This window comes from Falco punctatus (assembly GCF_963210335.1).
Source record: "Falco punctatus genome assembly, chromosome: 1".
NCBI classification, from domain to species: domain Eukaryota; kingdom Metazoa; phylum Chordata; class Aves; order Falconiformes; family Falconidae; genus Falco; species Falco punctatus.
Window position 1 is genome coordinate 89,585,278 of NC_137580.1, and position 24,726 is coordinate 89,610,003.

Consider the following 24,726-nt stretch of genomic DNA (forward strand, 5'->3'; position numbering starts at 1 on the left):
GAAACCGTATTCAGAAAGGCCTGGAGGTGCCCACGGTAACGCAGCACTCACCCAGGGGCAGCCCCGCCGCGGTCATTTTGTGGGCGGCTGCCCACCGCCCCGGCATGCTCCGCGCCCGGACTACAGCGCCCAGCGTGCACCGCGGCTGTCGCGCCTTAACATGGCGGCGCCCAGGGGTGGCTCGGGCCTGGACACGGACTCGGACTCGGACAATAGCGGCGAGGCGGCAGCGCGGTTCCGGGAGGCCGCCTGGGACTGCGTTGCGCAGGCGGCGGTGGTGCGGGCGGAGCCGCGCGGCGGTGAGGGGTGGCGGCCAGCTAGGCTCTGCTCTCCCGCCTGTCTGGGCCGGGCACCTCCGCAGCTTCTCCTGCCCTGGGGGAGCGGTGGGCAGGCGGGGGCACTGTTCTGTCGCGGTGCCGGAGCCGCCGGCGCCCAGGGAACCGGTGGCGGGTTTCTGGGAGGGGGCTCGGCACGGCACGGCCCTGTCGGCGATACGCAGCCTCCTGCTGGGCCCGAGCTTCTTCCCGGGCAGGTCGCTGCTACAGCATGGCCGGGGGAAGGTTTACCTTCCCGTCCACAGCTGCTTTCCCCAGTGAATGGGCATGGTTTGCCTTCCAGGCATGACTCTTTATCCTATAAAGTCACATGTGCCAGAAGGGAGCTTAAAGGGGTTCTGGTCACAGGTCTTTTAAACTTGCCTTTGCTTCTTTCTCTGTCAGGTGGCTTTAAAAAGGATCGGTTGCAGCCAGCACAGCCTAGCCTAAGGTATTTTTGCTTTTGGTTTCAGACTTGTCTCACTGACTGAAAAAATTAGTGTATTGTATTTGTGCTACTTAACGCCTTGCAACACTTCCTACTAGAAGAGCCGATTCTGGTTTGGAAATTAGTCCAATCATAATCGAAATAATGCTTAAATCTGAAAAAGCTAATAGGTTTTAAAAATACATTTCTCATCCCCCTAGCAGTAGGGGAATACAGAAGTTGAAAACTTCCTGCTGTGCAAAGTTACAGCATTAGTTTCAACTGTTAGAAATCTCCCAACTCTGCAAATATCCTATGAAGGAATTAGTACAATTACATATAATTTAAAAAAATATATTTTTCTTCAAAAAAACCCTGTTGCAATTGTAAAGGAAAGCAGTCATCAGCTGGAAAGCAACAGCTTAATTAGGAGCCTTGCAATGGAGGTGATATTGTCCCACCTAAATTTGCAGCGTTTCTGTAGGCTCAGTTTCGAAGGCTGTCAGTCAAGCAACTTCATAAAACCCTTTCTCCTGGGGTAGGTTTTACATGAATTGTGGCAACATACACAGGAACTACATGCAAGAGAAGGGATGTCCTGATAACACTTATTTGCTTTTGTAGGCTATTTCAATGAGAAAAATCATCCAGTTACTAACTATGATGGAGATGACTAATGTTTAGCTCCCTCCTGGGAATGGAACTGTTACTACTGAGCTATTTTTCCATCTTTCTTAGCAGTCTTCCCTTTCAAGTATTTATTGATTACTAGAGGGTCAGAGATTTTGCAGTCCCTTATCTCCTCTTTAGGAGAGCACCAAATGTTACTGGCCTTGAATGAGAGAATAATTATTTTTAATTATACAGACGTGAGGTGAATGGTCATGATGAGGACGGAAATGAGCTACAGACGACACCAGAGTTCAGAGCACATGTTGCGAAGAAACTGGGAGCAATGCTAGACAGGTATTGGCATGCAGTACTGAAGGAGTTCTGTGGGTCAGCTACACCGATGCTTTTGTGTGCTAAAACCAGGAAATTCAAGATCTGAGTGCAACCTCGGTAGGGAGAAGTTGTTTCTCTTCTTGTCTCCTTCATTCCTGTATTTGTTGTAGACTTCCAGTATTCTGTAAACTAGCCTGGCCCATGTGTTGTGCCTCTATGGTAAAGGCTCCCTGTGCAGCACTGCCTGTGTCCATTTGCCTCTGTGGTGAATATGTTGTGAGGAGGAAAAAGTACAATTTGGGTGCCTTAGTACTCTAATAATTTAAAGACTGGCATGAGAATCTTTCATTTATTCTTGCAACCTAAACCAGTACCTAATTCAGGATTGTGCTGGCAGCGTGCCTCTAACTGGGCTGCCGCTGACTTATTTACTATGTAACTATGGCCTTGGAGAATAAGAGTTTAGCAATGGCTTTAGAAATGCTTGTTTTAAGTCATTCTTGTGGTATGCATTGCTGAGGAGAGAAGGCATGGTCTGCTCTGAAAGCGGGGAGGTGAGACAGCTTCACTAAGAAAAAGTAAGAAAGAAGCTATGTAACATCTCCCTATAGTCTTGTTTCCTAGAAATACTCAACTTTAGTTCAGTTTAAGATCTGACTGGTGGTTTCCTTTTAGTTTCATCACTGTCTCCAAGGGCTCATCAGAACCTTCACAAGCTTCTGTGGAACAGTCTGACTCTGCAGATGATGGTGAGTTCTAGTCACAGTCATTGTGTCTGTTTTGTGACATTGTTAGTTGAATGATGAGGAGTGGGATGGATCCTGTCCATTGCCAGTTGTATGCTCAACTGACTAATAAGCATTTGCAATAGAAGAATTTCTGCTGCTATCTGTGAAGGCTACTACTTTAAAACTGTGATCTCCATGCCCTGAGTTCTGCCAGATAGTCTCAAGTAATGGCTGTCAAGCAATACAATAACGATAGCAATACAATAACAGCAGTGAGGCTTCCCAGTGAGAATGCTGTTGATTGCTTTCACCACTGTTTTATATTGTGGCTAAAATTCCTCTTTACATATTTTAGGTTTTCGCCTCTTCTCTTCCTCTGTCCCAGGAGACACTGGGAAATCAGAGCCTTGTGCTGCAGCAAGGAGGAGACAGCCATCTAGCTCCAGGTGAGGTGTTGTCAGCTGTTCTGCTCCTGAGGTACATCCCACATTTTGGAGGTAGCTGGGTTTCTCACAAGGGAATAGGAAGCTGAAAAGCTTAAGAAGTGTGTATTTATGACTCTATATTTGACTAGAGCCGACTTTTGTTTCTTTTTTTAGTGCTGGGGCACTAGAAATGTTTGTGGTAGATGCCTTTTCCCCTCCTACTATGCGTAAAGAACACAGCAGCCTTCAAACTGGTTAAATGCTAACTGTAGGTATTGGAATCCCAGAGCACGTGTTGCTAAAACCACTTGGTGTTTATCAGGTGTTCTCATCTTGGATTACTCTGCTGTCTGTGCTTTGGGTGAATTCAAGTCAGAAGTGTTACATAACTTCTTTTCCTTTTGTTAACTTTCTAGTGACATGGACAGTGACCAAGAGTGGCAAAGGTACCAGGAGGCTGCTGTGTCAGCTGCAGACATTCTGAAGCAAAGTGCTTTTCCTGCACTGTCCCAGGATTCCAGCCAGGATCAGTGTCAGGGCTGTGTAGAGCACAGCCAGAAAAAAAAGAAGAAAAAGAAAATTGGGGGAGAGAACAATATTCAAGAGAAAATAATAGACCCAGCAGAGTGTGAACAGATCTGCAAAGACTTGCCACGGTTAGTGCCTGCAAATGGACAGCATGAGAGACAGGACAGCAATTATACAGAGAACTCAGTGCTGCTAGGAGTTGTGAAGAAGAAAAAGAAGAAGATAAAAAGAGAATGAAGATTTTGCTCTGCAAACAGCAGGTGATTATGATGGACCGAGGATACTGAAAAAAACCCAAAACCAACCGAACAAGAGCTGCTGCAGATGAGGGAAGATTAATTGGCAGAGCTTCTGTTCCAAAAGCTCAGTGGCCTGAGAGTCTAATTAAGTGACTTCTGATGTTGTTGTTGTCCTATGGGGAAGGGAACATTTTCTCCTAGCACAGCAGTTATCTGTGCTGCTGCTTATGCAGACCTAGCATAAAAGTATTAAATCCTGTGCGCAGACTTGCATGACAGAGGAATATAATTGTAGCTGCATTTCTTCTGGTCTGTTCCTTCACATCATGAAACCAAATTTTGTCTCCTGGAGAAAATATATGATGAATTGAATTTGGTTTACATGGTAACAGGTGATCAACTCCTTTTTCTCTTTGCCTCCTCCTAGATGCCTACTAAGAATAACTCCAGCCTGTGGGAGACTCATTTATCAAAAGCATCCCGTCAGATATCAGGGCCCCCTTATTCCCCCCACCCCCAGCCCAATCATCGTAACAATCTGTTGTTGAAACCTGCCCTGTTACTAATCCCTCTGTAACCTGCACTTCTCCAGGGCCCCTGCATATGAACAGAGTGTGCAGTGAGCTTATTTCAGGGCTATTATAAGCAGTTCCCTTCAAGTTGTGACCATTGAAACTTTTTTAATGGGTAGTTTTTTTCATGGCATTCATTGTTATTAAATTCTACTACACTATTATTAATTTAACAGGTTTTGTACAACAGTGGTTTTCTTGCTCTATTCAGATGGCTGCCCCAACAGAGGTAAAGATGTCTGAAGGTGGCTCTTTGGTTGCTTGATAATCAATGCTAGGAAATTGCTACAGGAAGAACTTAAGCCTAATATAAAGGCACAGTGTTTCAGTCCTTATTTTGGTTGATTATGAATTTTGTCTCTGAAATACAGTGGGTTTTGGTAGTTTTCAGTAATGTTCTTAGTCCATTTAAACTTCAGTTCCAGTATTTCAGGAAATTACTTGTTAGAGGATAAATACTCTTCTTTTGTTTTTAATATTGTTGGGTTTCAGTAGCTCTAACTTATTGTCCGTATTCAGGAGACCAGAAAGCCAGATTAGAGAAACTGAAATAGCAAACCGTTGCTCTTTTGAGCATGGGAAAACATAGTATGTTTTCTTTCCTACTGTTAAGATCCTAGCTGTTTTTTAGTCAAGAAAACACAGCTGGCATCCAGCTAAGTGCAAAACTGACTTGTAATGTAACTGAATGTGCCAGCAGAAGTTACTTGTCTTATGGGCAGTTAAAACTTCAGTATACTGAAGCTGGCACCTGGGGTTTCAAATGCATAGTGGTCTGAATGTAACCTTTTGACTTGTTATATGGTGTGATTATTTTTATGCTAATTGGAAGCTATATGTATTTGCAACTCATGCACATGGGAGGTCAGGAAACAATTCTAGGATAGAATTAATCAGAGAATCTAGTTACTGAAATTAGTTTCTGATGGTTGAGGGTATATAGAGGAATCTCTCATCTGTAAAATCTGTAATGGACAATTGCAATTCTGAAATTTGCAGATGCGATAACTGAAGAGTTCGCTGTTGGGCTTTTTCTTTTTGAATTCTCCCTTGTATCTTAACCTTTTAAGAGTTTTGAGCACGTTCTAGTCTCAGGAATTTTCATCCATTTCACAGCTGAAAGAATAGTTGTTCTAGTCACAAATACATAAGCATGTTAATCAGGGCATTTTTCATGTCTGGCTAGTGACATATCTGTGATGTGGATGTTGAGAGTAAATAGAGAAGAGAGGAATAAGTAAGAGGAATTATGTAAGTAGATCCTTAGGGCTAAAAACCTTCACTTAGTGCAAGTAAGATTCTTAGACCCCAGGGTAATGATTTGCATATCGAGACAGAATCTAGCCTACAGGGAAGCTAAGAATGAACCATGTTCTGTAAAATGAACCCAAGCTGACATTTTTATAGAGAACAACTGAAGGAACTGCTGCTCTCTGTGGAGCATGGAACCTCCCAGGTGTTGTGCATTGTTAGGGACTGGTGGAAAATGCCATCCCCCAGCTCATTTGGCAAGGTGCACAAGATGAGAATCCACATGGTTAATGCAGAGAACTGGAATCTCGTTGCTGCTGTTAAAGTTTTAATTTCTGCATTTAAAACAAAGCAGAGCTATATCAAAAATAACCAAGCCATTTCCACAAGGAGAGCATGATTTTTAGACCATGTCATTTTAAACTGGGAATGTTTGGTATTTTTGTAGTTAATTAAAGGATTTGTAGCTTGTAGTTAGTGATCCCATACGGACAGGTTTGTGCCAAGCCATTCCTGAATCTGTTTCTTGGTGATGATCATTGTAAAGTCAGGAACTAGGTTTTCTCACTCTTGCCTCCAAGATACTATTATTTCTTGTAGTTTTGACTGGCATTTCCTTACAGCAAAGGAAGTGAGCATTTTGAGGATGGTGTCCCTTCTTTGGCATCTCAGCTTTGCTCATTCCTGCGTGGCTTAGTCTGGTGCTGTAAGGTTTTTACAGGCCCAGCTTGATGAAGGCTGAGCAGCATGAAAGTCCCATCCACAGCCTGGCATTTTTGCTGTATTGCATTTGGATCCCTTGTCTTGATGAGATCCCTTCTTGGGCAGCCACAAAAGGACATCTGGCCATTCTAAGCTGGCTCATGAGGTTTGGGTTTGATTGGTTTTTGAGGGGCAGGCAGTGGATTTTAGCAGTACCAGCATCATCTTTCTGTGACTTCTGTCTTGAGCCTGATAAGTCTCTCATGGAGGCAGTGAAGGGATTTGTGTGAGGCAGTAGGGGCTGGAGGTCAGCTGAGCGCAGCAGCCTTTTCTTCCCATGGAAGGCAGTGGTGACAGTTATGGCAAACACAGCTGGAGTTGCACCTGACAGCTTGGTTGTGGCAGTCACCTGTGAGCTAGTTGTCTTGATTACTGAGTGGAGGATGCCATCTGTGTGGAGATGAAGGTCTCGATGACGTTGTGAGTGGATGGCAGCAGCTGGCTGTGGCTGTTGGCAGAGTCAGAGCTTTGGTACAGCACCAGGCTACTGGAGGACACTGTCAAAGGCACAGGTGGAAGTTAAGCACAAATTCTCACTGCAGTCCCCTTATCATGTATGCACACATGCTTCCAGTATGACTGAACTCCCCTGGCATAGCGGTGTAATTCCTTTTTTTTTATTTTGTGTTCCATCAGACACCTAGCATAAGTCCACAGCTAGCCTGAAAACATTGAAGGAAACCACCTTCAGAGAGTTAAGTTTTGAGAATTCTAGTTGATTGTTATGTCCCAGTTCTTCTCTTAGAACTGGGAAGATCCAGCTGGAGTCTCTTCATGAGAGTGTCTTGTGTTTTTCAGCCCTGAAAGCTGCCCATAGGGCTGGATATTCATGGACACTGATTTTGTCAATATTTTAAAGGCTATTTTCCTCTCTAGATTCTGAAGAAGGTTTCTGTTTCCACAGTCTGGCCTTATACAGACTGTGCTCCAAATCTTTTGCTTGTACTAGCTTTTCAACCTCCCCCAGACACTAGTAGAGCCCCCTTAAAGAATCATGAGCCCCAGTTTCCATTTCCTAACTGGATTTTACAGTGTTGGCAAGAGAAGCTAGGCAATACATGGCTTTTTATTATAGTGGGCGCAGCTCTTACCGGCAGGGCTTGAGGTGAGGCGAGGGCCTGGCTGAAGGTGCTGGATGGTTGTGTCTTGGTTCTGTAAATGTATTGTTGGTGCCTGTGACACTGGCGTATGCATCCCAGACTCTGTGTGAGTCTCCGAGTCAGATGTGAATGCCTAGAGAAAAGAAAGCTAACAGTGCTTGTTTTCTACATCCCTTTTAACAGGCCTGAGAGAAGAGTCAGCAGGTGCTGTTTCCAAGGAGATTAAATTCTCCTTGATGATGCAGTGAAGAGCTTGCTCTAATGCCTCCAGTATTGCAGCTGGTACCAGCAATGCGAGGAGATATGAAAGATCATCCTGCTGGGATGGCATAGACCACACACCCAAAAATTTTGACAAGCAAGAAGCTACCTGCAGACTGGTGCAGTTCTAAGGTGGGGGAACAAAGGCATGTGCTAAAGGCTGTTACCTGTTTAGTTGGTGTCAGGTTAGTCAGGGCGCTGAGATTGGCTGTATCTGTTATCACCATGGTTTGTGGTAATAGGCCTGTATGTGTGTATTGGGCCACTTCAGACTTGGGGCCGTAGAGAGCTGTGCATGAAAGAAAACAAGATCATGTGGATGCTGGAGCTTTGCATGAGACTAGTTCGGTTGAATTGTTCTCCTCATGCACGTGGACCTGTTGTCTGTCTTTGAAACAGTGGGTGTGGAGGGACAGAGAGATGAATGCAATAGAAAAATAATTTCATCATTAGAGCAACAATAATAGAAGAGGAAAATAGTGCTGCAAGTCCAAGGACCCACAAATGTTCCAGAACAGAGTCTTTTGTTTGTTTGCTTGAGCAGATGAGTTCACATGCTTACCGTGAGGGTTCTGTATCTGGGCCATGGTAGCCATGAAGGGACTCTGGTTGATATGGCTCTGGACTTGCTGCATGAGGGGCTGCTGGTAGGATGGGTGCAGTTGCTGGGAGAACTGGACAGGCTGCAGGGTAGTGAGGCTGCTCCCCATGCTGTTTATTACAGGTACGCTTTGGGGCTGGGTTGAGGCCAGGCCTGAAAAACAAGGACTGATGACAGTAGTGTCACACGTTATGGGAGGAGTGTGGCTGCTCTGCAATAGGGGCATCTGAAATAGTCATTGTGGCAGGCCTGTCATCGCAGGGTGACTTTTGGATCTGGCTCTTCAGGTGTTCCGTTTGTTATCTGTGATTAAGAATAGATTTCGTGCCTGTGATGACAAAGTGGGAGTGCACAAAATGTACAATGCAGGCAGACACTGTAAAACCACCTCTGATTTCCAGTGTTTGTTCCTGTGTATGTCCTTGTGTACCAGCATAGATCACTTTCTGGTTTAGTGATAGTCTGATACAGAGTTCCACTGGGGAGGCCTTGCTGAGAAGTAAACTCAGAGCATCATCCCAGTGTCCAGTTCATTTTATTTGTTTTTATGAAGCTGTTGGCAACAGAGAGAACTGTGCTGTTAGCTGTCCAGCCATGTGGAGCAGAGTTCATGCTCATTTTGCTTGGGCTTCCAAATTATGGAATTTGGAGCAGTGAGAAAGAGGTAGAATGTTTTATGCGTTACTACCTGTTTCCCACAACTGTCCAAACCCTGTTCCTATAAATTAGCAAGTTTGTTGTTGTTGTTTGTACAGAATTAGAATCCGTATCATAATCTTGGTTATAAATGAGTAAATGGAAATCAGTTCACAGCTGTCACCATGGACCAAAATAAGGACTCTTTTCTCCTGGGAAGAAAGTATAAGAGGAGAGTATATGTTATATTTTCCTTTATCTAATGAGATACACTTTGGCAGTAGAATAGTCTTGGAATGAAAAGAAATCTCCTATAAGTGCAGAAAAGCTGTCAAAGTGAAAAATATATATATACAAAAAGTAATTCTTGGATTCCAAAGGCATATGCTGCTCTTTGCAGGAAGTAGAACAGGATGTTTTGTCTTTCAAGCATAATTAACTTGTTTCAATTTTCATAGCTTTAAGGAAGTATTTCATTGATATTTGGGAAGATGCAGAGCAGCAAAACAAACCACTGACACAGGAATAGTTTGTAAAATTCCCTTGCTCTTAAGACATGGTTTTGTGTGTAGCTTAATTCTAAGTTGAATAAGGAACGTCTGTCCCTTAAGTCCATTGGTACTTGCAAGTAGTGCTGCTGAAGAGCCTTAGTGTTTGTGACAATTTCCCCAGGTGCATATCACTGCCAACTTAGTGCTTTTTTTTCTGAAAATGAGGCAGGTAATTCTAACAATTAGAGGTAGCTCTTAATCTGAATCCTGATAAGCAGAGTCATTACAGAATACTACTCACCTATCACCAGGGTGGAGGCACCTGTGTTGGTGAATGCTGGTGCTAGGGATGAGGTCTCGCCAGCTCCAATTGCCATAACACCTGGCAGTGATGCCATGATAAGGTTCTGAGTTTGCTGGCTCAGCGCATGTGGATTTTGCTCTAGGCTGTGCAAGGCAGTCAGGGTGCTGACAGGAGGGAGAGTTCCTCCCGGAGCTGAGACCTGTGTGAAAGGAGGACTGTGAAAATGCCATCTGCAGCAGGTTGAGTTTGATGAGTCCCGAAGCTGCAATAAATGTCCTTCTCCCTCTTCCTGCCTGCTCTGATCCCTTCTTAACTAGAAAGACTTCACAACTGCTTATTTGCAGTTTCCCTGTGCTCATCAATTAACTAGCAAAGGTCAGCTGTCGAAATACTAAGAGTAAATTCTTGCTGGTTTAGTTCTTTCAAGTTTAAGAAATCATAGGGTTTTACAAACAAGAATGAGATTAGTCCCACTGCATTCTCTACAGGGAAAGTTTATCTTCTGTTTTACAACTGAGCGTAGAAGATGATGCTCAGAGAAATTAAGAGGATCAGGTAATTTTACGTAGTAATTTCAGCTGCAGAGTTCAGCACAGAATCCAGGAGTTCCTCTTTACTTGTTCACCTTTTCCTCTGATAAATGCCTGTAACTTCCCTTTCTCCCAGCAAGTGTATTTTAGTGGCCATTGAGTTTTCAGATTGAGATTTTTAAGAAGTTTCTGAAAAGTTTCTTTAGCCTTTTTTTTCTCATACGGTATGTTCTTCAGGCTGCATTACCTGGCAGTTCCCTGCTGTTAGAGAGGAAAAGTGCCTGTTAGATAAAACAGGACTGTTCCATGTTTGTGTCTTGCTGATTCACTCTATCCTTGAGTCATTTAGAAATTTAATAACTGGACTGTTTTCTCAGCCTCTAAAATGAACCGTGTAACCTGTGTGAGTGCTCTAATGCGGTTTTGTGTTTGCAAGGCCTTTTAGCGACCTGTAGTTGAAGTACTGTGAAACAGCAAAAAAGCATTCCAATAATTTAGCTGGTAGAGAAACCTCAGTGCTTTACATTCTACTTTTTTTTTTTTTTTTTCTTCTCCCTTCAGACAGAAAGCTGTAACGGATCTTTAGTAAGAGTAACCAACAGGTTAAACAGTGGAGCAGGTCACCTTGATACCAGTTTTAAAAGACAGCTGTAGAAGACTTTCAGCATCTCATGAAAGACTTTTTCTTCAGGAAGAGACCAGAAAAGTCAGCAAAGTGAGTGACTGACAAGATTCAAGTCATACTCATTTATAGTGAACTTCACGCAGCCTCAGGCCAGTATGCACTAATGCAAACTTCTGCCAGCTGGTTCCCTGTAAGCAAGGGAACATGTGCAAACTGGAAATGGTCAGTCATGTAGTTCTAGTGCTTCATTACTAATTATGTGGAAAAAGGTGTATTCAACTCTGAAAAGGAAATTTGCTTTGAGAAGGCAGATTTTTATAGTCTACGTATCCAGTCCGTGTCTTGATGGTAGATACTGCGTACAGACTGTTTGCCTTAATTTTTATGGGTAAGACAGATAGATGTAAGTATGGGTCTGTGTTCTGTTAATTCCATTGGTGTCTGATCAACTATCTTGAGATGTGTAGAGCTCAAATGAGAGTAGGAGAAGAGAATCTCACTGGGAAAGGGAGGAGAGAACAGGGTTTCCTGGGAGGAAAGAAATCCTGTTATACCCTGAGCCCTGCTTTTTTCAGAAGAGGCTGTTTTGATTGATTGTAAGGAAATGGCTATACTTCTTGCTTTTGTGCTGTAATACCTGCTCTCACCAGCGGTCTAGAGGGTACATGTATCTCAGGACTGCTTATGTTGCATAGTAAGTGCAAAGCAGCTGTGTAATATCTCTAGAAGAAGGTGGTTTTAAGAGTATTCTAGGAAAAACTACTTCGGAATAGTCCATATTGTGACCGTGGGCAGAGCATCTGATATTCTTCAGTTGCCAGAACTTAAGTATACATCACTTACCAGCTTAGTGTCTGTGCTCAGTAGGTTCTGACTGGGCTCCAGTCCAGGGGGAGAAACCTGATGCAGGATGGTTTGGGTGGTCACCATTGAACTGTTCCCATGGTGGTTGCTGCTGGAGGACTCTGGCTCGCTGGCTGGCTGCTGGTTGTACCTCACTCCTGCATCACAAGGAGGGAAACTGGTTGTCAAAGATGAGAAACTGAGAAACTCTGGCAAATGCTCCATTCAGCTTCCTTTGCAGGTGCTTGCCTTTAGATGTTTGAGGCAGAGACAAGGAGGCTAGTAGGGGAACCAGGAGAACAGACATTCTCACCACCCTGCGCTGGTTTTTCTCTGTAACATGGTGCAACCGCTTCCTCAAATACTGACTTTACAGTATGGCTGTGTGTGCTGCGGGGAGCAAGCAGGGTTCACTAGATACCACCCTTCTGGATGTGGGTGTGGAGAGGAGAGAGTTTCAGCCAGATCGTCTCTTCCTAGAGTGAGAGCAATTACCACATCGGACCTATGGAAAAGCTCTGCCATTCTAGGTGGAGAATGACCTTTCCTGATGCCTGAAAACTCTGTCACAGTGTCTCATGCTGCTGGTACGTATTGGAAAGAGCTGGAGGCACACACGAGTGGAAGGATACAGACCTGACTTGTGGTAGCAGCCAGTGGATGACTCCTTGAAAGAGGATTACTGCCTGCCAGCCGTGAGGGAGTGCAGGATGACAAAGAATAAGCCAGGAGATTTGGCTGAAAGTTTTGTTACTGAACTTTGTTACTCTTGCTGTTTTAGCCACTCCCCTCACTCAGAGACGTGGTCTTTGTCACTGGTGCTCTACCCTTGTAGCAAGTCTCCTCTCCCTGTCTGTAGCTTCACATTCTAAAGGGGTGGACTTGGGAGATAGTTTTGGTGACTGAGTTTGGGTAGGTTAACCCATGCCCCTTTCATGTTTTTTTTCTTACCGTGAACTTTGCTGGGTGAAAGAGCAGATGGTGGCTGGAGAGAGGAAGAATTGTGAGGAGTTAAAGGGGGAGCAGAGGTGGGCTGTGGTCCGCTGAAGGTGTCCATGGCCAGCTTGTGCCGGAAAGCCTCCTCCTTCCTGCGATTGGCAAACCAGTTGTAAACTCTGACCTCCGTCACCAGGTTTGAGCCCAGTCCCTGGGCCTGAGATGGGGAAACACCTCTCTGAATACACTCTGCTCTGTAAGGGGAAAGCACAAGAGCCTTGCTGAGCTGGGCTTAGTCAAAGAGGCAGAGTAAGTGCACAGCCCCAAAGCGGCTGTGGTCTGGCGCACTGTGTGTAAGGATCCTGCCAGGTATATCAAGATACAAGGCATTACTTATCCTCTGTGAGCAGTGAATGCTCAGTTGCGGCATTTCATTCAAATGTGGCTGGTGTCAGTGGTGACAGCCGCTGCTGGACCATTACCCTGCCTCTCCTCGGCACTAGCAAACTCCAAGAACACGGAGGGGCACTGCTGTGCCCCTCTTTGTCAAAGCCAGACAACCATCCTTACCTGTTGCACTCCTCCACCAGTGCCTCTCTCTCTTCTTTACTGGGGTTTTTCTGTCTCTCGTAGGCTTGGAACAGGATCTGTTGTGAGGCAGGACCCCACTTAAAGCGGTTTCTTCTTCCCTTCTTGGTGGGCAGGTCATCTCCCATGGGCTCCTCTGTCAGGATACCCTGGCCAGCATGTGTGAATTCTGCAGACACAAAGGGGCAAGGGAGTTTGTTTTCTGGAAGCATTTCCAATAGTTCCATCTATTTGGGTACCTAGCAGGCCCCGTGCAGCTTGCCCTTGGAGGATATCTTATACAAGACAGAGGGCTGAATCTAAATGGGGTGGAAATAAAGTTCCATAACTTGCTGAAACTAGTAAGATGTTCCTAGGAGGACTGTATTTACCTGTCCTTTCTCTTGCATGCATTGCATCTCTGCTCCTACCCACCTTGGAGTAGTGAAAGCAAATGCAGCTGAGCTTAGAGTAAATATGACTGGAGTCCTGCTTTCCAAAACTATCCAAAGACTAGATGTCTCATTTTACTTGCCACCCACCAATATAAAATTAAGTAAGATAAGTTCCAGACAGGTTCTGTGAATGTAGAAGTGCAGGCTGCAGGAATGGGTTCCCAGTAGGTGCCTGTAATAAAAGGGCCTCAGAGGGCATGAGGTCATAGCCCACAGTGGTTTTTCACACAAGGTGATAGCCCAGAGTTCATTTTTTCAGTAAATACAGAAGCCTGGTGCTTTTTGCAGCTAGAGGAACTGTTGCTTTGGCTGAAATGGCAAAAGCATAGTTTTCAGGCAGAAATCCTGTCTCTGTCATCTGCCTACTACAACTGCTTTAGTGTGAGGATGGGTGTGGAACTCCAATTACAAATGGGGAGTGTTAGTTTGCTTCTCTTTATTCAAACACAGGATGGGGTGAGTGACTGCGAGCTGCTTCACAAGGGAGGGTTTTTCCATGTGCTGTTTGATTCACCTCGCCACTGAATACTGACCTAGCCTTTTCTAAGCTTCCATTTCTCCTTGATAAAAATAGGGAGTAATGATTAGCAAAGGAGAGCAGAAGCCTTTATGAAATTGAGACAGGAAAAGAGTTGTTGCCATACTTACGCTGGGCCACCTCTCGCTGCTTGCGGACATACCAGGTGTAGAGGGCTGCCCTTTTTTGGGTCTTCATGGGAGTGCCCTTGTTGAGGTGTTGTGAGAGGTGAGATTGGTTCAGACCAGTAGTGTCTACCACTTCACGCTGAGGGATGTTGTGCTGCTGGAGGTAGGATTTCACCATCTTTGCTACTCGCCAGGGGTCCTCTCTGGAAGGAGTAGAAAACACTTCTCAGGAGAGAGAGTTCTAACACCTGTGCTCAGTGGAACCTGGATTCCAAGGAATTGTACTCGTACCCCCTGACGTGCACCTGTATGTCCGTTATCACTATAGCGTTTGGCAAGGCCAGTGTTAACTGACTGCGTAAGGGAAAGCTGCTCCTTAGTGTGGTACCTTGTTCAGTTTTGACTCTGTGTTCAGGGTAAAAACTGCATGGTATTAGAAATGAAGTGCAAAAGATGTGGCACTAGCTTCCTTTGTTCTCTGTAGGCACCTTGATCTCCCCTTAGGAGGGGACCCTTTGATTATCAAGGGCATTTCCCAATACATGGCTTTATTCTTTGTGCTCATTTGTATACAAGGCTTTGCGCTGTTCTGTCTAGGCAGTTGTCATCTGTAAATGGTAGAAAGTGCTGACCAATGACTTGAGCAAGAAATTAACCCTTCTGCTGGAAAGTAATGTGAATGTAAAGCATTTTTGCTGCTAGTGAGAGATGGAACAAGGAGGGAAGTGATGTTACGTTTCAGTATTCAGTTGGATGTTTTATTACTACAGCTGTCTTTTCAGAGTTGACCTCTTTCTTCACTTCCCCACACAACTTTGCCTTTCTTTAAGGCATGGCTGCTTTGGATAGGTGTACCTAGTTTTCCAAGACAGATTCATTGTGGTATTAGGCTGAACCTAGCTCGTGCCCTGATGCTGGTCCAGGTTTGGTTGCCTTGGAATGATTCAGAAAGTAAAAATGGGCTGTCGTCATACTGTGACACAACAGCCATGTACGCATATGTATACACCAAGCCATCCAGGATTATGTTCTTGCATGTGCTACATGTTATTCAAATACTGATTCACATCTAGATCCACTCAAAGCTTCAAAATGCAATAAAGAACAATGGGCAAATAACCAGTTCCTCCTATTGCCACCCTCCTTTGGAGTAACAGCTGAGGGAATAGACCTATTTGGGACCTGCTCACAAAACTTCAGAAGCTAATCTGATTTGGGATTTCATAATGAATGCGAATCTCTGGTTTTTAGGATTTCAGATTAGAGTATCCATGGAGGTTCCTGACAAAAGTAGAAAAAACGTGACTGTGACTTCATTGTGTGTATTGATTTCACCAGAGCGAAATCACAGTAAAAATAAAGATGTGAAACCAGGCGGTCTGGGTCCAAACAGTGCAGGAACCTCTTTACAGAAGAGCCTCTGGTTCACTTTTAACGAAGAGCATCCTTCTGTGCTTTCTATGTGAAATGTCTGGTGGAAGTAGTTTGCGTGCTGTAGAAATACACTGGTGACACACGTCCAACACCGGCATCAAAGGAGCAGTGTGGTGAAAAGAGGTGCCTACCATTGTGCAGAAACTGTCACAAGAGCGCACAGGTCTGAGCAACAGGCAACAACTGTACTGTTCATCGCTTTGTTGACTCAGGAGGTTACCAGAGGCTGTGAAGTGATAAGGAGGACAAAGTCCGCACCTGTTCTCTCAGTACAAACACCCTTATCTCTGTTCCCCTGCAGCCCCTCTCCCAGTGGCTGGATAGTCCAAGGAGCGAGCTCTGCTGCAGTTAAAGTGTGACAGAAAGCTGTAACTGACACTGTTTCTGAAGAACCTGCTTTCTTGAAATAGGATCATTTGTTTCTTTCTTGCAAGGGGATGCTTGCTATAGAGGCTTCTATTTTCTAGTTTCCTAACAGTCTTTGTCATTCAGAAGCCTCAAACTGGGCTGAACTTAGAAAATTTCCTCAGTGTGTTGGGTTTTTTTCTTCTGCTGTCCAAACCAAGGACCAGTCTCCTCCCTTTGTGTTTATGATAGTCTAGCCAACACCTGCACCCTGAATTTGTTCTACAGGTCCCTATACAAAGGAGAAAAGGCTCCAACCTGGAACCTCTGGTCTTTTAGATTTGAGTTAGGCTCAGATGGGAAGAGGAAGGACTGTGTTACCACTGATACATGTTGATTTCCTTCCTGCACCCCAATCACGAGTTGCTTTTGTTTCCATGTCAAGATCCTCACTTCTTTGCAGCTGGAATAAGGCAGAAAGTATCTGTTGAGTGGTTAAAGCTCTGTGATTTTTTTTTTTTCTTTTGAGACAGAGGAGGGAGCTTTGTAAGGCAAAACAGCGCAGGGGAATCTTAGTACAGTATGATTTTATAGGACAGTTGTATGAAATTGTAGATGCTATTTACATTGTCAAAGCACAGACTGTAATATTAATGCAGCAATTCCTTTGGGCCCAAGGCTATATCACAGTGATGGCAGTTGGTCAGCTGAACCATTGCATGAACCATTGCCCAAATACATAGTTCCACCTGCAGTGCCTTCAGCATTAAGACATCACAAATTGAAACCTTCACTCTTTCACTGGTGGTAAGACTGCTATTGCCTGTCAGAGGGTAGGATTTTACCCTAAACCTAGTTCTTCTGTTTGTAGTTGCACTAAAATCTCAATTGCTTCCGTGAGTCAGAAGTGTGGAAAATGGGTCTGCCTTGCTCAAGCTCTCCTTCTCTATCTCCAAGCCTGTTTCCTGTGGTTTAGCTTCCCTTTCTCCCTAGATGCAAGCTGTCTCCCCACTCCTCTCTTGTTCTCCAAGGTCTGATCTCTGTCTCCAAATTCCTCTCACACAGTTTTTACTCCCTTCTTCCGAAGTCTTGCTGTCAGTTGCTTATTGCCATCTGAGCATAGCCCCTCTCCCTGGCTCATCTCAACCACAGGGGCTTGGGTCCTCTCTCCATGCCAGCTTCCCATTTTCTTAGTTCTGAGGTCACTTTTTAAGGGCGTTTTCACCTCCCTTTTGTTACCTGAACAATAAGTAACCCAGGTAGTTAGTTATAAACTCAAAGGGAACAAGAGGCTGGTTGATAATTTATAGCAACATCTCAAATTTAAATGGAAAGTAAATATCAAGTTGTTAGCATTAAAGAAAACTCTTTCCAGAGAGCTGGAGATGTAACATTCAGGGGACCTTCTCTTTCCTTCGCTCTTCCTGACTTTTCTCTTTCTTTTTGACTTTGTTCCTTTCCTTCCTCTCCTTTTCTTTGCTCTCTCTGTCTTCCCTTTCCTTCTTTCCTGTTCTTGTGTTCTCAAGCAAGAGAAGCCTTCGTTTCCCCGAGGTGGGTTCTGAATTGCTGCTTTGAACCAGACCTTGTTTAAACAGAGGTTCAGAGCTATGAAGTGCTCAGGACCATCCTCTGGCCCTTTCCTCTGGAGCCTGCTAAACAGCCCTCACTGGTGTCAGTGCGCAGCCTGGAGCCGGGCTAGGCAGAGAGCAGGGAAGGTAAGACCATCCCGGCAGGGTTCCTTTCTATTGAACTTGGCCTGGTTTGCCTCATCTTGGTTTATATGTGGAAATGAAAGGGGTGTGGCAGCTTCATCTCCAGATTCCCCAGCTAGAGTCATTCTAAGACACTGCTTACACGGGGAAAAGACTGAACCTTTATCATTATACCTTTGTTTTCTTTTTTTCCTCATGGAAAACATGCTTTTATCCCTGCCTCCAGGGGAAATCTGTTGCTTATCTCAATTTCTCTCTTTCCTAATGGAATTTCACCCCTTGCCCTACAGGTGAGTTGTTGCTATACCTCTCTCCATTTGCTGTACCTGTGATAGTATGATCTGTCCCTTCCCCCAAGGTAGCCTCTCTTGCTTTCTACTCTGGGGAATATCTGGGAATTACTCCACACAGCTCTATCTCCCTACTGAGTTACTTATTCTTTATCACAGATGCATTTGTTTTCTGTGTGGAGTGATTTGGAAAGAATGTTTTTATTCAAACTGTAAATCTATGGAAGATCAGTAAGATAGATTAAGGGTCAAAATTAAATTATGTTAATTCCTCACTAGACAAACCTTTGTCTGAACTTCCTTTAGCATTTTTTTTCTGTAGGGACAAAATCTCATCAATACCCACAGATGCAACTAGTTGTGTGGATGTATCTTCTCAACATCCTGTTTTACTGAGCTTTGACTAGTGCTTTCCAAACCGTGGTTTAAACTTTAGTGGTCTTATGAAGACATACTTGGTCTCTTGATGCTGTCTTTTTTTTTTCTTTTTTTTTTTTTTCCCTGCTGTCTAGCTCCTGGGAAAGCCTAACAGGGGACCCTTTCCTGATTCTACTTTACAAGCAATAGCTGCAGTTACCACAAAGACTTTTTTCTATCACTAAGAGCTGCCCACAAGCCAATTGCTCTGTTAAAATGTGGCCTGTGCTATTAGGCCAGGAATTGTTAATAATGCCTGAAGAGGCTTCTGCCTAAAGGCAGAAGTGCCTCCGTCTGGTTTCTGGATTTGAAATCCTTGTGTAGATGCTGAAATAGCTTTGCAAGCATTGAAATTTTACTGAGAATCCCTGGGCATCGAGATTCGTGCCTGTCTTCCTTTTATGTATTGCTGGGAGTAATTTCTATTACAGACTGTTCTGTCTTGTCTTTCAATACTCATAGTACTATTTTAAGGACATAACCTTTAGGCATCTACTAATAGAAAGGTTTGTTCTTAAAAAGAAAACAAGTCTATTAGTAGGTAATGACTGCTTACGTGTTATCAAACCCTGATACTGGTTCAGATGCTTTGAGTAGATTCTCAGACATACGGTTGATTATTTTTTTTTAATCTTTGACCAGAAATTTGAAACACGTCAATACAGACTCCCTACTATTTTCATTTGATCTTGACTAATTTTGATCTATTATATTCCTTCATAAGTATACTCATGTTTTTTGCTGAAACTAAGGCTTCTGGTCGCCTCATACTGTCCTCAGCAACAGAACTGACTTCTTGTTCTATCCTGTGATACAGGGGACTGATGAAGGAAAACTCTGAAATTGCAGAATTTGTAATTAAGATTTAGCATGAGGCTTAGGAGATCCTTGTTCTTGCTTGCTTTTCTCTGCGCTATCTTAGGGTTTTGGGTAGATCATAGAATCTCTCTGTACCTCAGTTCCTGTTTGTGAAATGGGAATGCTGTTCAGCTGACTGACTGGAGAGAGATGTGGGACTGTTCCTTGGAAAGCATTAATGTCACAGGTTTGCAAGAGAGGTAAGACTGTTGTGAGGCTGGTAGTAGGCACAGGAGAGACTGGCGGCAAGCTCCTAGAAAGTAGGGAGGATCAGAAACCAGAATTCATGCTGAAGTAAGGGTGGCAGGAAGGAATTCCCTCCATCCTTGTGTCTGTTCTTAGATCACAGCGGATGGCACTCCAGTCCTGCTTCACCCATTCATTAGAGAAAATGGGACAAAGCCAGGTGCTGCTCTTCAACTTCCATGGCTTCCTTTGTTGAGAGATACCTGATAAACCATCAGAAGTTAATGATCAAAAAGCTTATCAGGGTCTTTTCATCTATAAATTTATAAGACAAAAGAGAAATAATAAAGCCATTGGATAATTAGTAACTAGTCAGGGCCCGCCCGGTGCCACTGGGCTCAAACTACCCCAAGACCTGTACGCAGACTCAGGAAGATGAGAAGGAGACAGGCATGAGGGGAAGAAAAAGAGTGGAAGGGAGAGAGAGAATTAGCCCAGATGACAACAAAATGGGAGGAATAGCAGCAGAGACAGAAGTGAGGAGAGAAGGAAAATAGGTAAAAAGAATGGGGGAAAGGTAAAGGTACAGAGGAGACTAAAAGATGTGACAGAGCTGGAAGTGGGGAAGAGATGAGAGATGTGAGATGTACTGGGCCAGAAAGAAGATTGAATTATTGGGAATGCTTTCCCCACCCAGGTAAGACCTGATCCAGTGAATTTTCCTGTGTCTGGTACTGCAGAGTCATCAACTCCCTATCTGCTAGGGACTTTTCTTCTGAGTATTTACAGTGAATGCTAGCGCTTGTCATGCTGCTTTTTCTTGCTCTGGCCTTTTGCGGTGGGATTTGATGTTTGCTTCTGGTATGTTAATTTCCTTTGGACATGAAAGGGAGTGATCAGAAAGCCTGAGAAATTCTCCGGATTGATTTTAGTTTTAGTGAAGATTTTAAGTGCAGGTTGTTGCTGCATCTTTTTGTCTTCTATCAGCTTGTCGTTTCAAAATACCCCCAAAACAGACAGGCAAGAATCTGTTTCTGTTGTGATAGATAGGTTGAATGGTCCCGATCCTTGCTTGGACAAACCTCTTAGGTCACCCGTGGGAATTGTATGTCAGCAAGAGTCCAAAATGCGAATTCTGATGAATGTTTCTGAGTCTATCGTGAGGCGTATTGGTTCAGGGAACTTCTTTTGATCTCAAAAATGCTTCTATGCAAACTAATTTGTGTGGCAGTAAAACCTGTAGTTGTTGCTGCAGGTGTACTTTGCAGTTGTGACAGGCAGTGGATGGTAAGAATAGAATGTTCTACCCAGGTTTTAACCTCTATGCATGTATTTGGTGTGTGCTTTTTCTATGAGAAAAAGCCCCAGTGAAGTCAGGAGAACTTTGCACTCACATGAATGACAAGAACACGTTCTCTTGGTTTGTCTTTGGCCAATAATCTATAGCAAAAAACACTGACATTAATGGTATTAACCTCCTTAAATAGAGCAGGGAGACATTGCAACTTCACTGTACCATACATCCTCAGGCAAATACAGCACCAGTTAAGAGTGACCAGATTTTTTTCTTTTTTTTTTCCTGATGACTGAAATTGTGAATTCTATTAAAAAATTAAATGCTAAAACTTAACATTCAGTGAGAGAGATGCAAGTTATACAGGCCTTGGACTATTCTGAAGCCTGATGATACAACCATGTCAAATACGTTATCAGGCTCTGTGGCTCCCTTCATGTATTTGAAGTGAGATGAAAAGAAAGCCTGCACATTTATAAAGAATTTGGGGGTGTTTTGGGGCTGCTAGTCCTTGCGTGGATGAAGACTGTGTAGCTGTATCAAAAAGGGGGCATTGAGCAGAAAGGGAAAGAAAGAAATTTAGAGGGAGAGGGCAAGAAAGCATCAAAGAGGAGCAGCAAATCTGTGCTTACTGTAATAGTCTTTCCACCACAGCCTTCTGGTGAGCAGCCTCCTCAGGGCTCAAGTTTTCCAGCTCCTTCATTATTGGAGGGGTAAATTCCTCCCCGTCATCAGAGGTTTCATCTTCTGATAACCTGGACTCCCCCATTCCGTTGGGGATGTCGGGACAGGGTTCCCCTTTCTCTGTCTGGAGGGCATTGATAGCGCGCTGACTTTCACTCTGGAGCACGTAGGGTTCCACTTCGCTCAGCGCCTTGATCAGGGTCTCCTTGGTTAGCCCTGACTCCAGCAGCGCTCCCAGCAGCTCCACTTGAAGATGACTCAGCTTCGAGACCATGGTCTTCAGGCTGGTGTCTCCTGGATTTGAATTTCAGGTTATCCTGCTTCCAGCTTCCCTACACCATGTTCCTGAGGTAACACGCCCGACTGTCAGGAGAGTGGGCACAGCACAGCCTCCCGCCTTTACGCCCCCCCAAAAAAAACAAAATACAAAATTGAGCCACTTCAGACCCCCCACGACTGTCCTGAGCCAGTGCTGATAAAGGGACCCTTGGCTATCTGTTTACATTGGAGCAATGTAAATTCTCCAAGGTTCATATTTATCTGTGTGCTTAGCAAGTTACTGAACTTTGGACTTCAGCACTGCAGCAGCGGTTCACAAAGTGCAGAGGGAGAGAAAGCAGGGGGAGGGGGAAAGGGAGGGCAGCAGAAGAGGGAAGGAGGGGGTAAAATGAAGGGACAGAAGGTCTGCAGTATGGAAAAGTAAACTACAGAAAGAAAACCAGGAAAATGAGGATGGAGAAGTGTGACTTATTTCTGGCCCCATTAGTTTTAGAGAAGGAAGGACGTGGAGTACCTGAAGGAAGAAGTGCATTTGGCTGCGAGTGGTTCAGGAGAAGGTGCTGCCATTGGAAGATCGCAGAGCCCGCTTGGAGCTCTGGCAGCAGGGAGGTTCAGCCAGCCTCAGCCCCTGCCAAAAGCTTTGAGCTGAGAGAAAGCCGCTCTGGCAGCTTCACTAGCCTTTGTGCAACCCCCCAGCAGAGAAGTGTTGACCACTGGGTTTATATGAATATTCCAGATACTTACGGAATGTTCTGGAGCTCCAGCTGACTTCTGTGGCAGAGCATCAAGTGTTAAATGACTTTTCCACTTCTGGCTTTGGCTTGCTGGGTATCTTGATATGCAAATACTAGTACCACCATTATAACTTGCTATGTTTATTGCTTAATTGATGAGCAGGAGAAGTGTACCCGCATAATTTGGGGATTACAGGGCTTGTCCCACTGAGCTTGTGATTCAGGCATCTGATAAGGAATAGCCCTGGGTGTTGGTTCATGCTGAAAGTCCCGGCCCTGTCATCAGTTGCTCTGCTGCTTCTGAGGAGTGCTCTGGGCCGGCTTGTGGTTCCTATTTATCATCTACCTCCATCCCTTCTTGATACTCGTTCTGCTCCCACCCATTGAGTGACTTCCTACAACATGCTTGCTAGGTCACTTAGTGCAGCTCTCAGGGAGTCCTTACGACTGAATTGTCTGTTCTGGTCTGAAAATATATGAATGAATCTATCTGCTTTGAGTGGCTAAATTATAGAATATCTTGATGTGCACATGTGGACTTGATGCATGAGCATCTCATGCACATGATGCCTTGTGTGATCAACAGGAGAAGGATTTAAAGCTGTTGTCTCAATGGAGGTTTCCTAGGGGCAGCTACCTGTCTCTATACGCTCCCATCAAGCCTGAGCTGAGAGAAGCCTAGAAGGACTGACCCCAAACTGGGTAATGTCCCAAGGCAATGATGCAGAGTCACCTTGGCCCCTGTTTCTCCTTTGTGGGCACCATTAGCCATGCTCTCCAGCCTCCTGCGACAACATGCTAAGTCAGCAGCTGAAGGACAGAGCTTCTTTGCAGATTGGACCCCCTCCTCTCTCCAGACACTGCAAGCTGTGGTCGGGCTGCTGGGCTGACCCTTTCAAGCAGGACTGTTGTTAACTTTTACCTTTTATTTCAGATGGTGTCTGCACCCAGAGTACTAGGTCCCCTCCTTGCCTTAAAAAAGCTCAGATGGATACAGAAGACTTTCTTTGTGTGGCTAAAGAAGTAACGATTTAGAATCCATTTAAAACATATAAGGTAAGAAATTGCCCTGTGAAAAATTAATGTAAAAAGACATCTTTAGCTTGTAAAGATATTTTTTCTTTTGTTATACTCGTAATAATAAAGTATTTAAAGACTGGTGAACTTTTTTGGCATTATCCTATCAAAGTTTTGATACAATTTCCATGCATTTTATTTTTTTATTACAGTTTTCCTCATTCCCCCTGCCCCCCTTCCCCAGTAGACATGCCAACATTAGTGGCTGGTAACACTAATTTTCAACTGTAATTACAGTATCCAACCATGACATATACTTTCTGCATGATATGTCCTTATAATTCAAGGACTTTGCAAACTGAGACAACAGATTGTGGTGCTCCTGCAATATGTGACAGAGGAGATTCTGTCATACTGTGTTACATTTCTGTCGTTGGTATGGTGATTTCTTTTACCTAAACTAAGATGGAAAATATGACCATTATTCTTATTTAAAAGATTGTCCAATCTGTGTTCTGTAAGTATATATACCTGTTGAATGTGTGGGGAGGGGGATCGGGACACAAACCATTAAGTTCAGACAAAGAACAGCAATATTTGTCAGTGGAAACCATAAAAAGAAAAAACATAGCAACAAATTATCTATCTGTATTGCGTGGTTTCAAGGATTCCTTATGTACCCGGAAGTCCTGTTGCTGTTGCTTCTGCTTGCCTTGAGGACCTTCAGCTGCAGAGGCTTTTAAACCAGCCTGTCTTGAGACCAGTGAACACTGAAGTCTATGAAAACAGAAATGAACATCTGTTAGTATGTTAGGACCTCACTAAACGCTGCAACTGGATGCCATGTGGAGGATCGTTGGCTGAATATGGAAACCTTTCAAATACTGAGGAGGAGGTAACTATTCTCTATCACTTTATCCTGAAGGTCTTTTTCCCTTGGTCTGTTAGTATTGTGCATTTTAAACTGTGGGAGTCTGGACAACTAACAAAACAAGAAGTCATCTTGACAAGCTCATGAACAATGTTACCTTAACAAATCAGTTTGGAGAACTCTATCCATTAGTAATCACAAGAAGTCTGATTTCTATTTTATTTTAATGGTGAGTTTAATAAAGATTATTTAAACATGTTCAACTACATTGCATTATCCTGTGTAAACTTAAATATAACTTCTAGGCATGATTTTTTTTTTTATTTTAATGATTTTCTTCTCCTGAAGTAGCAGACAGTGTAGTAACACTGTGTGACAGCTATCTTACAAAACTGGGTTCCTGGCATTCTCCAATATCCT

At 44.0% G+C, this 24,726-nt stretch overlaps 4 protein-coding genes across 4 annotated transcripts in view; 1 reads left to right on the forward strand and 3 right to left on the reverse strand.

Moving 5' to 3' along the window:
* Positions 1–24,726, reverse strand: part of LIMK2 (LIM domain kinase 2) — an 81,389-nt gene that overhangs the window by 51,538 nt on the left and 5,125 nt on the right. The gene's annotated exons all lie outside the window — the stretch shown is intronic.
* On the forward strand, positions 44–3,391 carry LOC308066067 (protein CUSTOS). The gene is made up of 7 exons (XM_080392924.1): positions 44–306; positions 720–765; positions 1,609–1,707; positions 2,362–2,435; positions 2,770–2,860; positions 3,014–3,107; positions 3,256–3,391. Exons 1-6 carry the CDS (start codon positions 105–107, stop codon positions 3,096–3,098), a joined length of 597 nt encoding a protein of 198 aa, XP_080249050.1. The 5' UTR covers positions 44–104; the 3' UTR covers positions 3,099–3,107; positions 3,256–3,391.
* On the reverse strand, positions 3,997–23,167 carry HNF1A (HNF1 homeobox A). The gene is made up of 10 exons (XM_080392219.1): positions 21,354–23,167; positions 14,189–14,388; positions 13,089–13,275; positions 12,534–12,772; positions 11,583–11,740; positions 9,582–9,783; positions 8,115–8,306; positions 7,720–7,841; positions 7,283–7,424; positions 3,997–6,688 (listed from the first exon to the last, which is right to left on the reverse strand). Exons 1-10 carry the CDS (start codon positions 21,677–21,679, stop codon positions 6,561–6,563), a joined length of 1,896 nt encoding a protein of 631 aa, XP_080248345.1. The 5' UTR covers positions 21,680–23,167; the 3' UTR covers positions 3,997–6,560.
* RNF10 (ring finger protein 10) overlaps positions 10,183–24,726 on the reverse strand; it is a 202,056-nt gene continuing 187,512 nt past the window's right edge. The window contains exon 17 of the mRNA XM_080391838.1: positions 10,183–10,217. Coding sequence (XP_080247964.1) covers positions 10,198–10,217 — 20 coding nt within the window. The 3' untranslated portion in view covers positions 10,183–10,197. The remainder of the gene's footprint in view (positions 10,218–24,726) is intronic.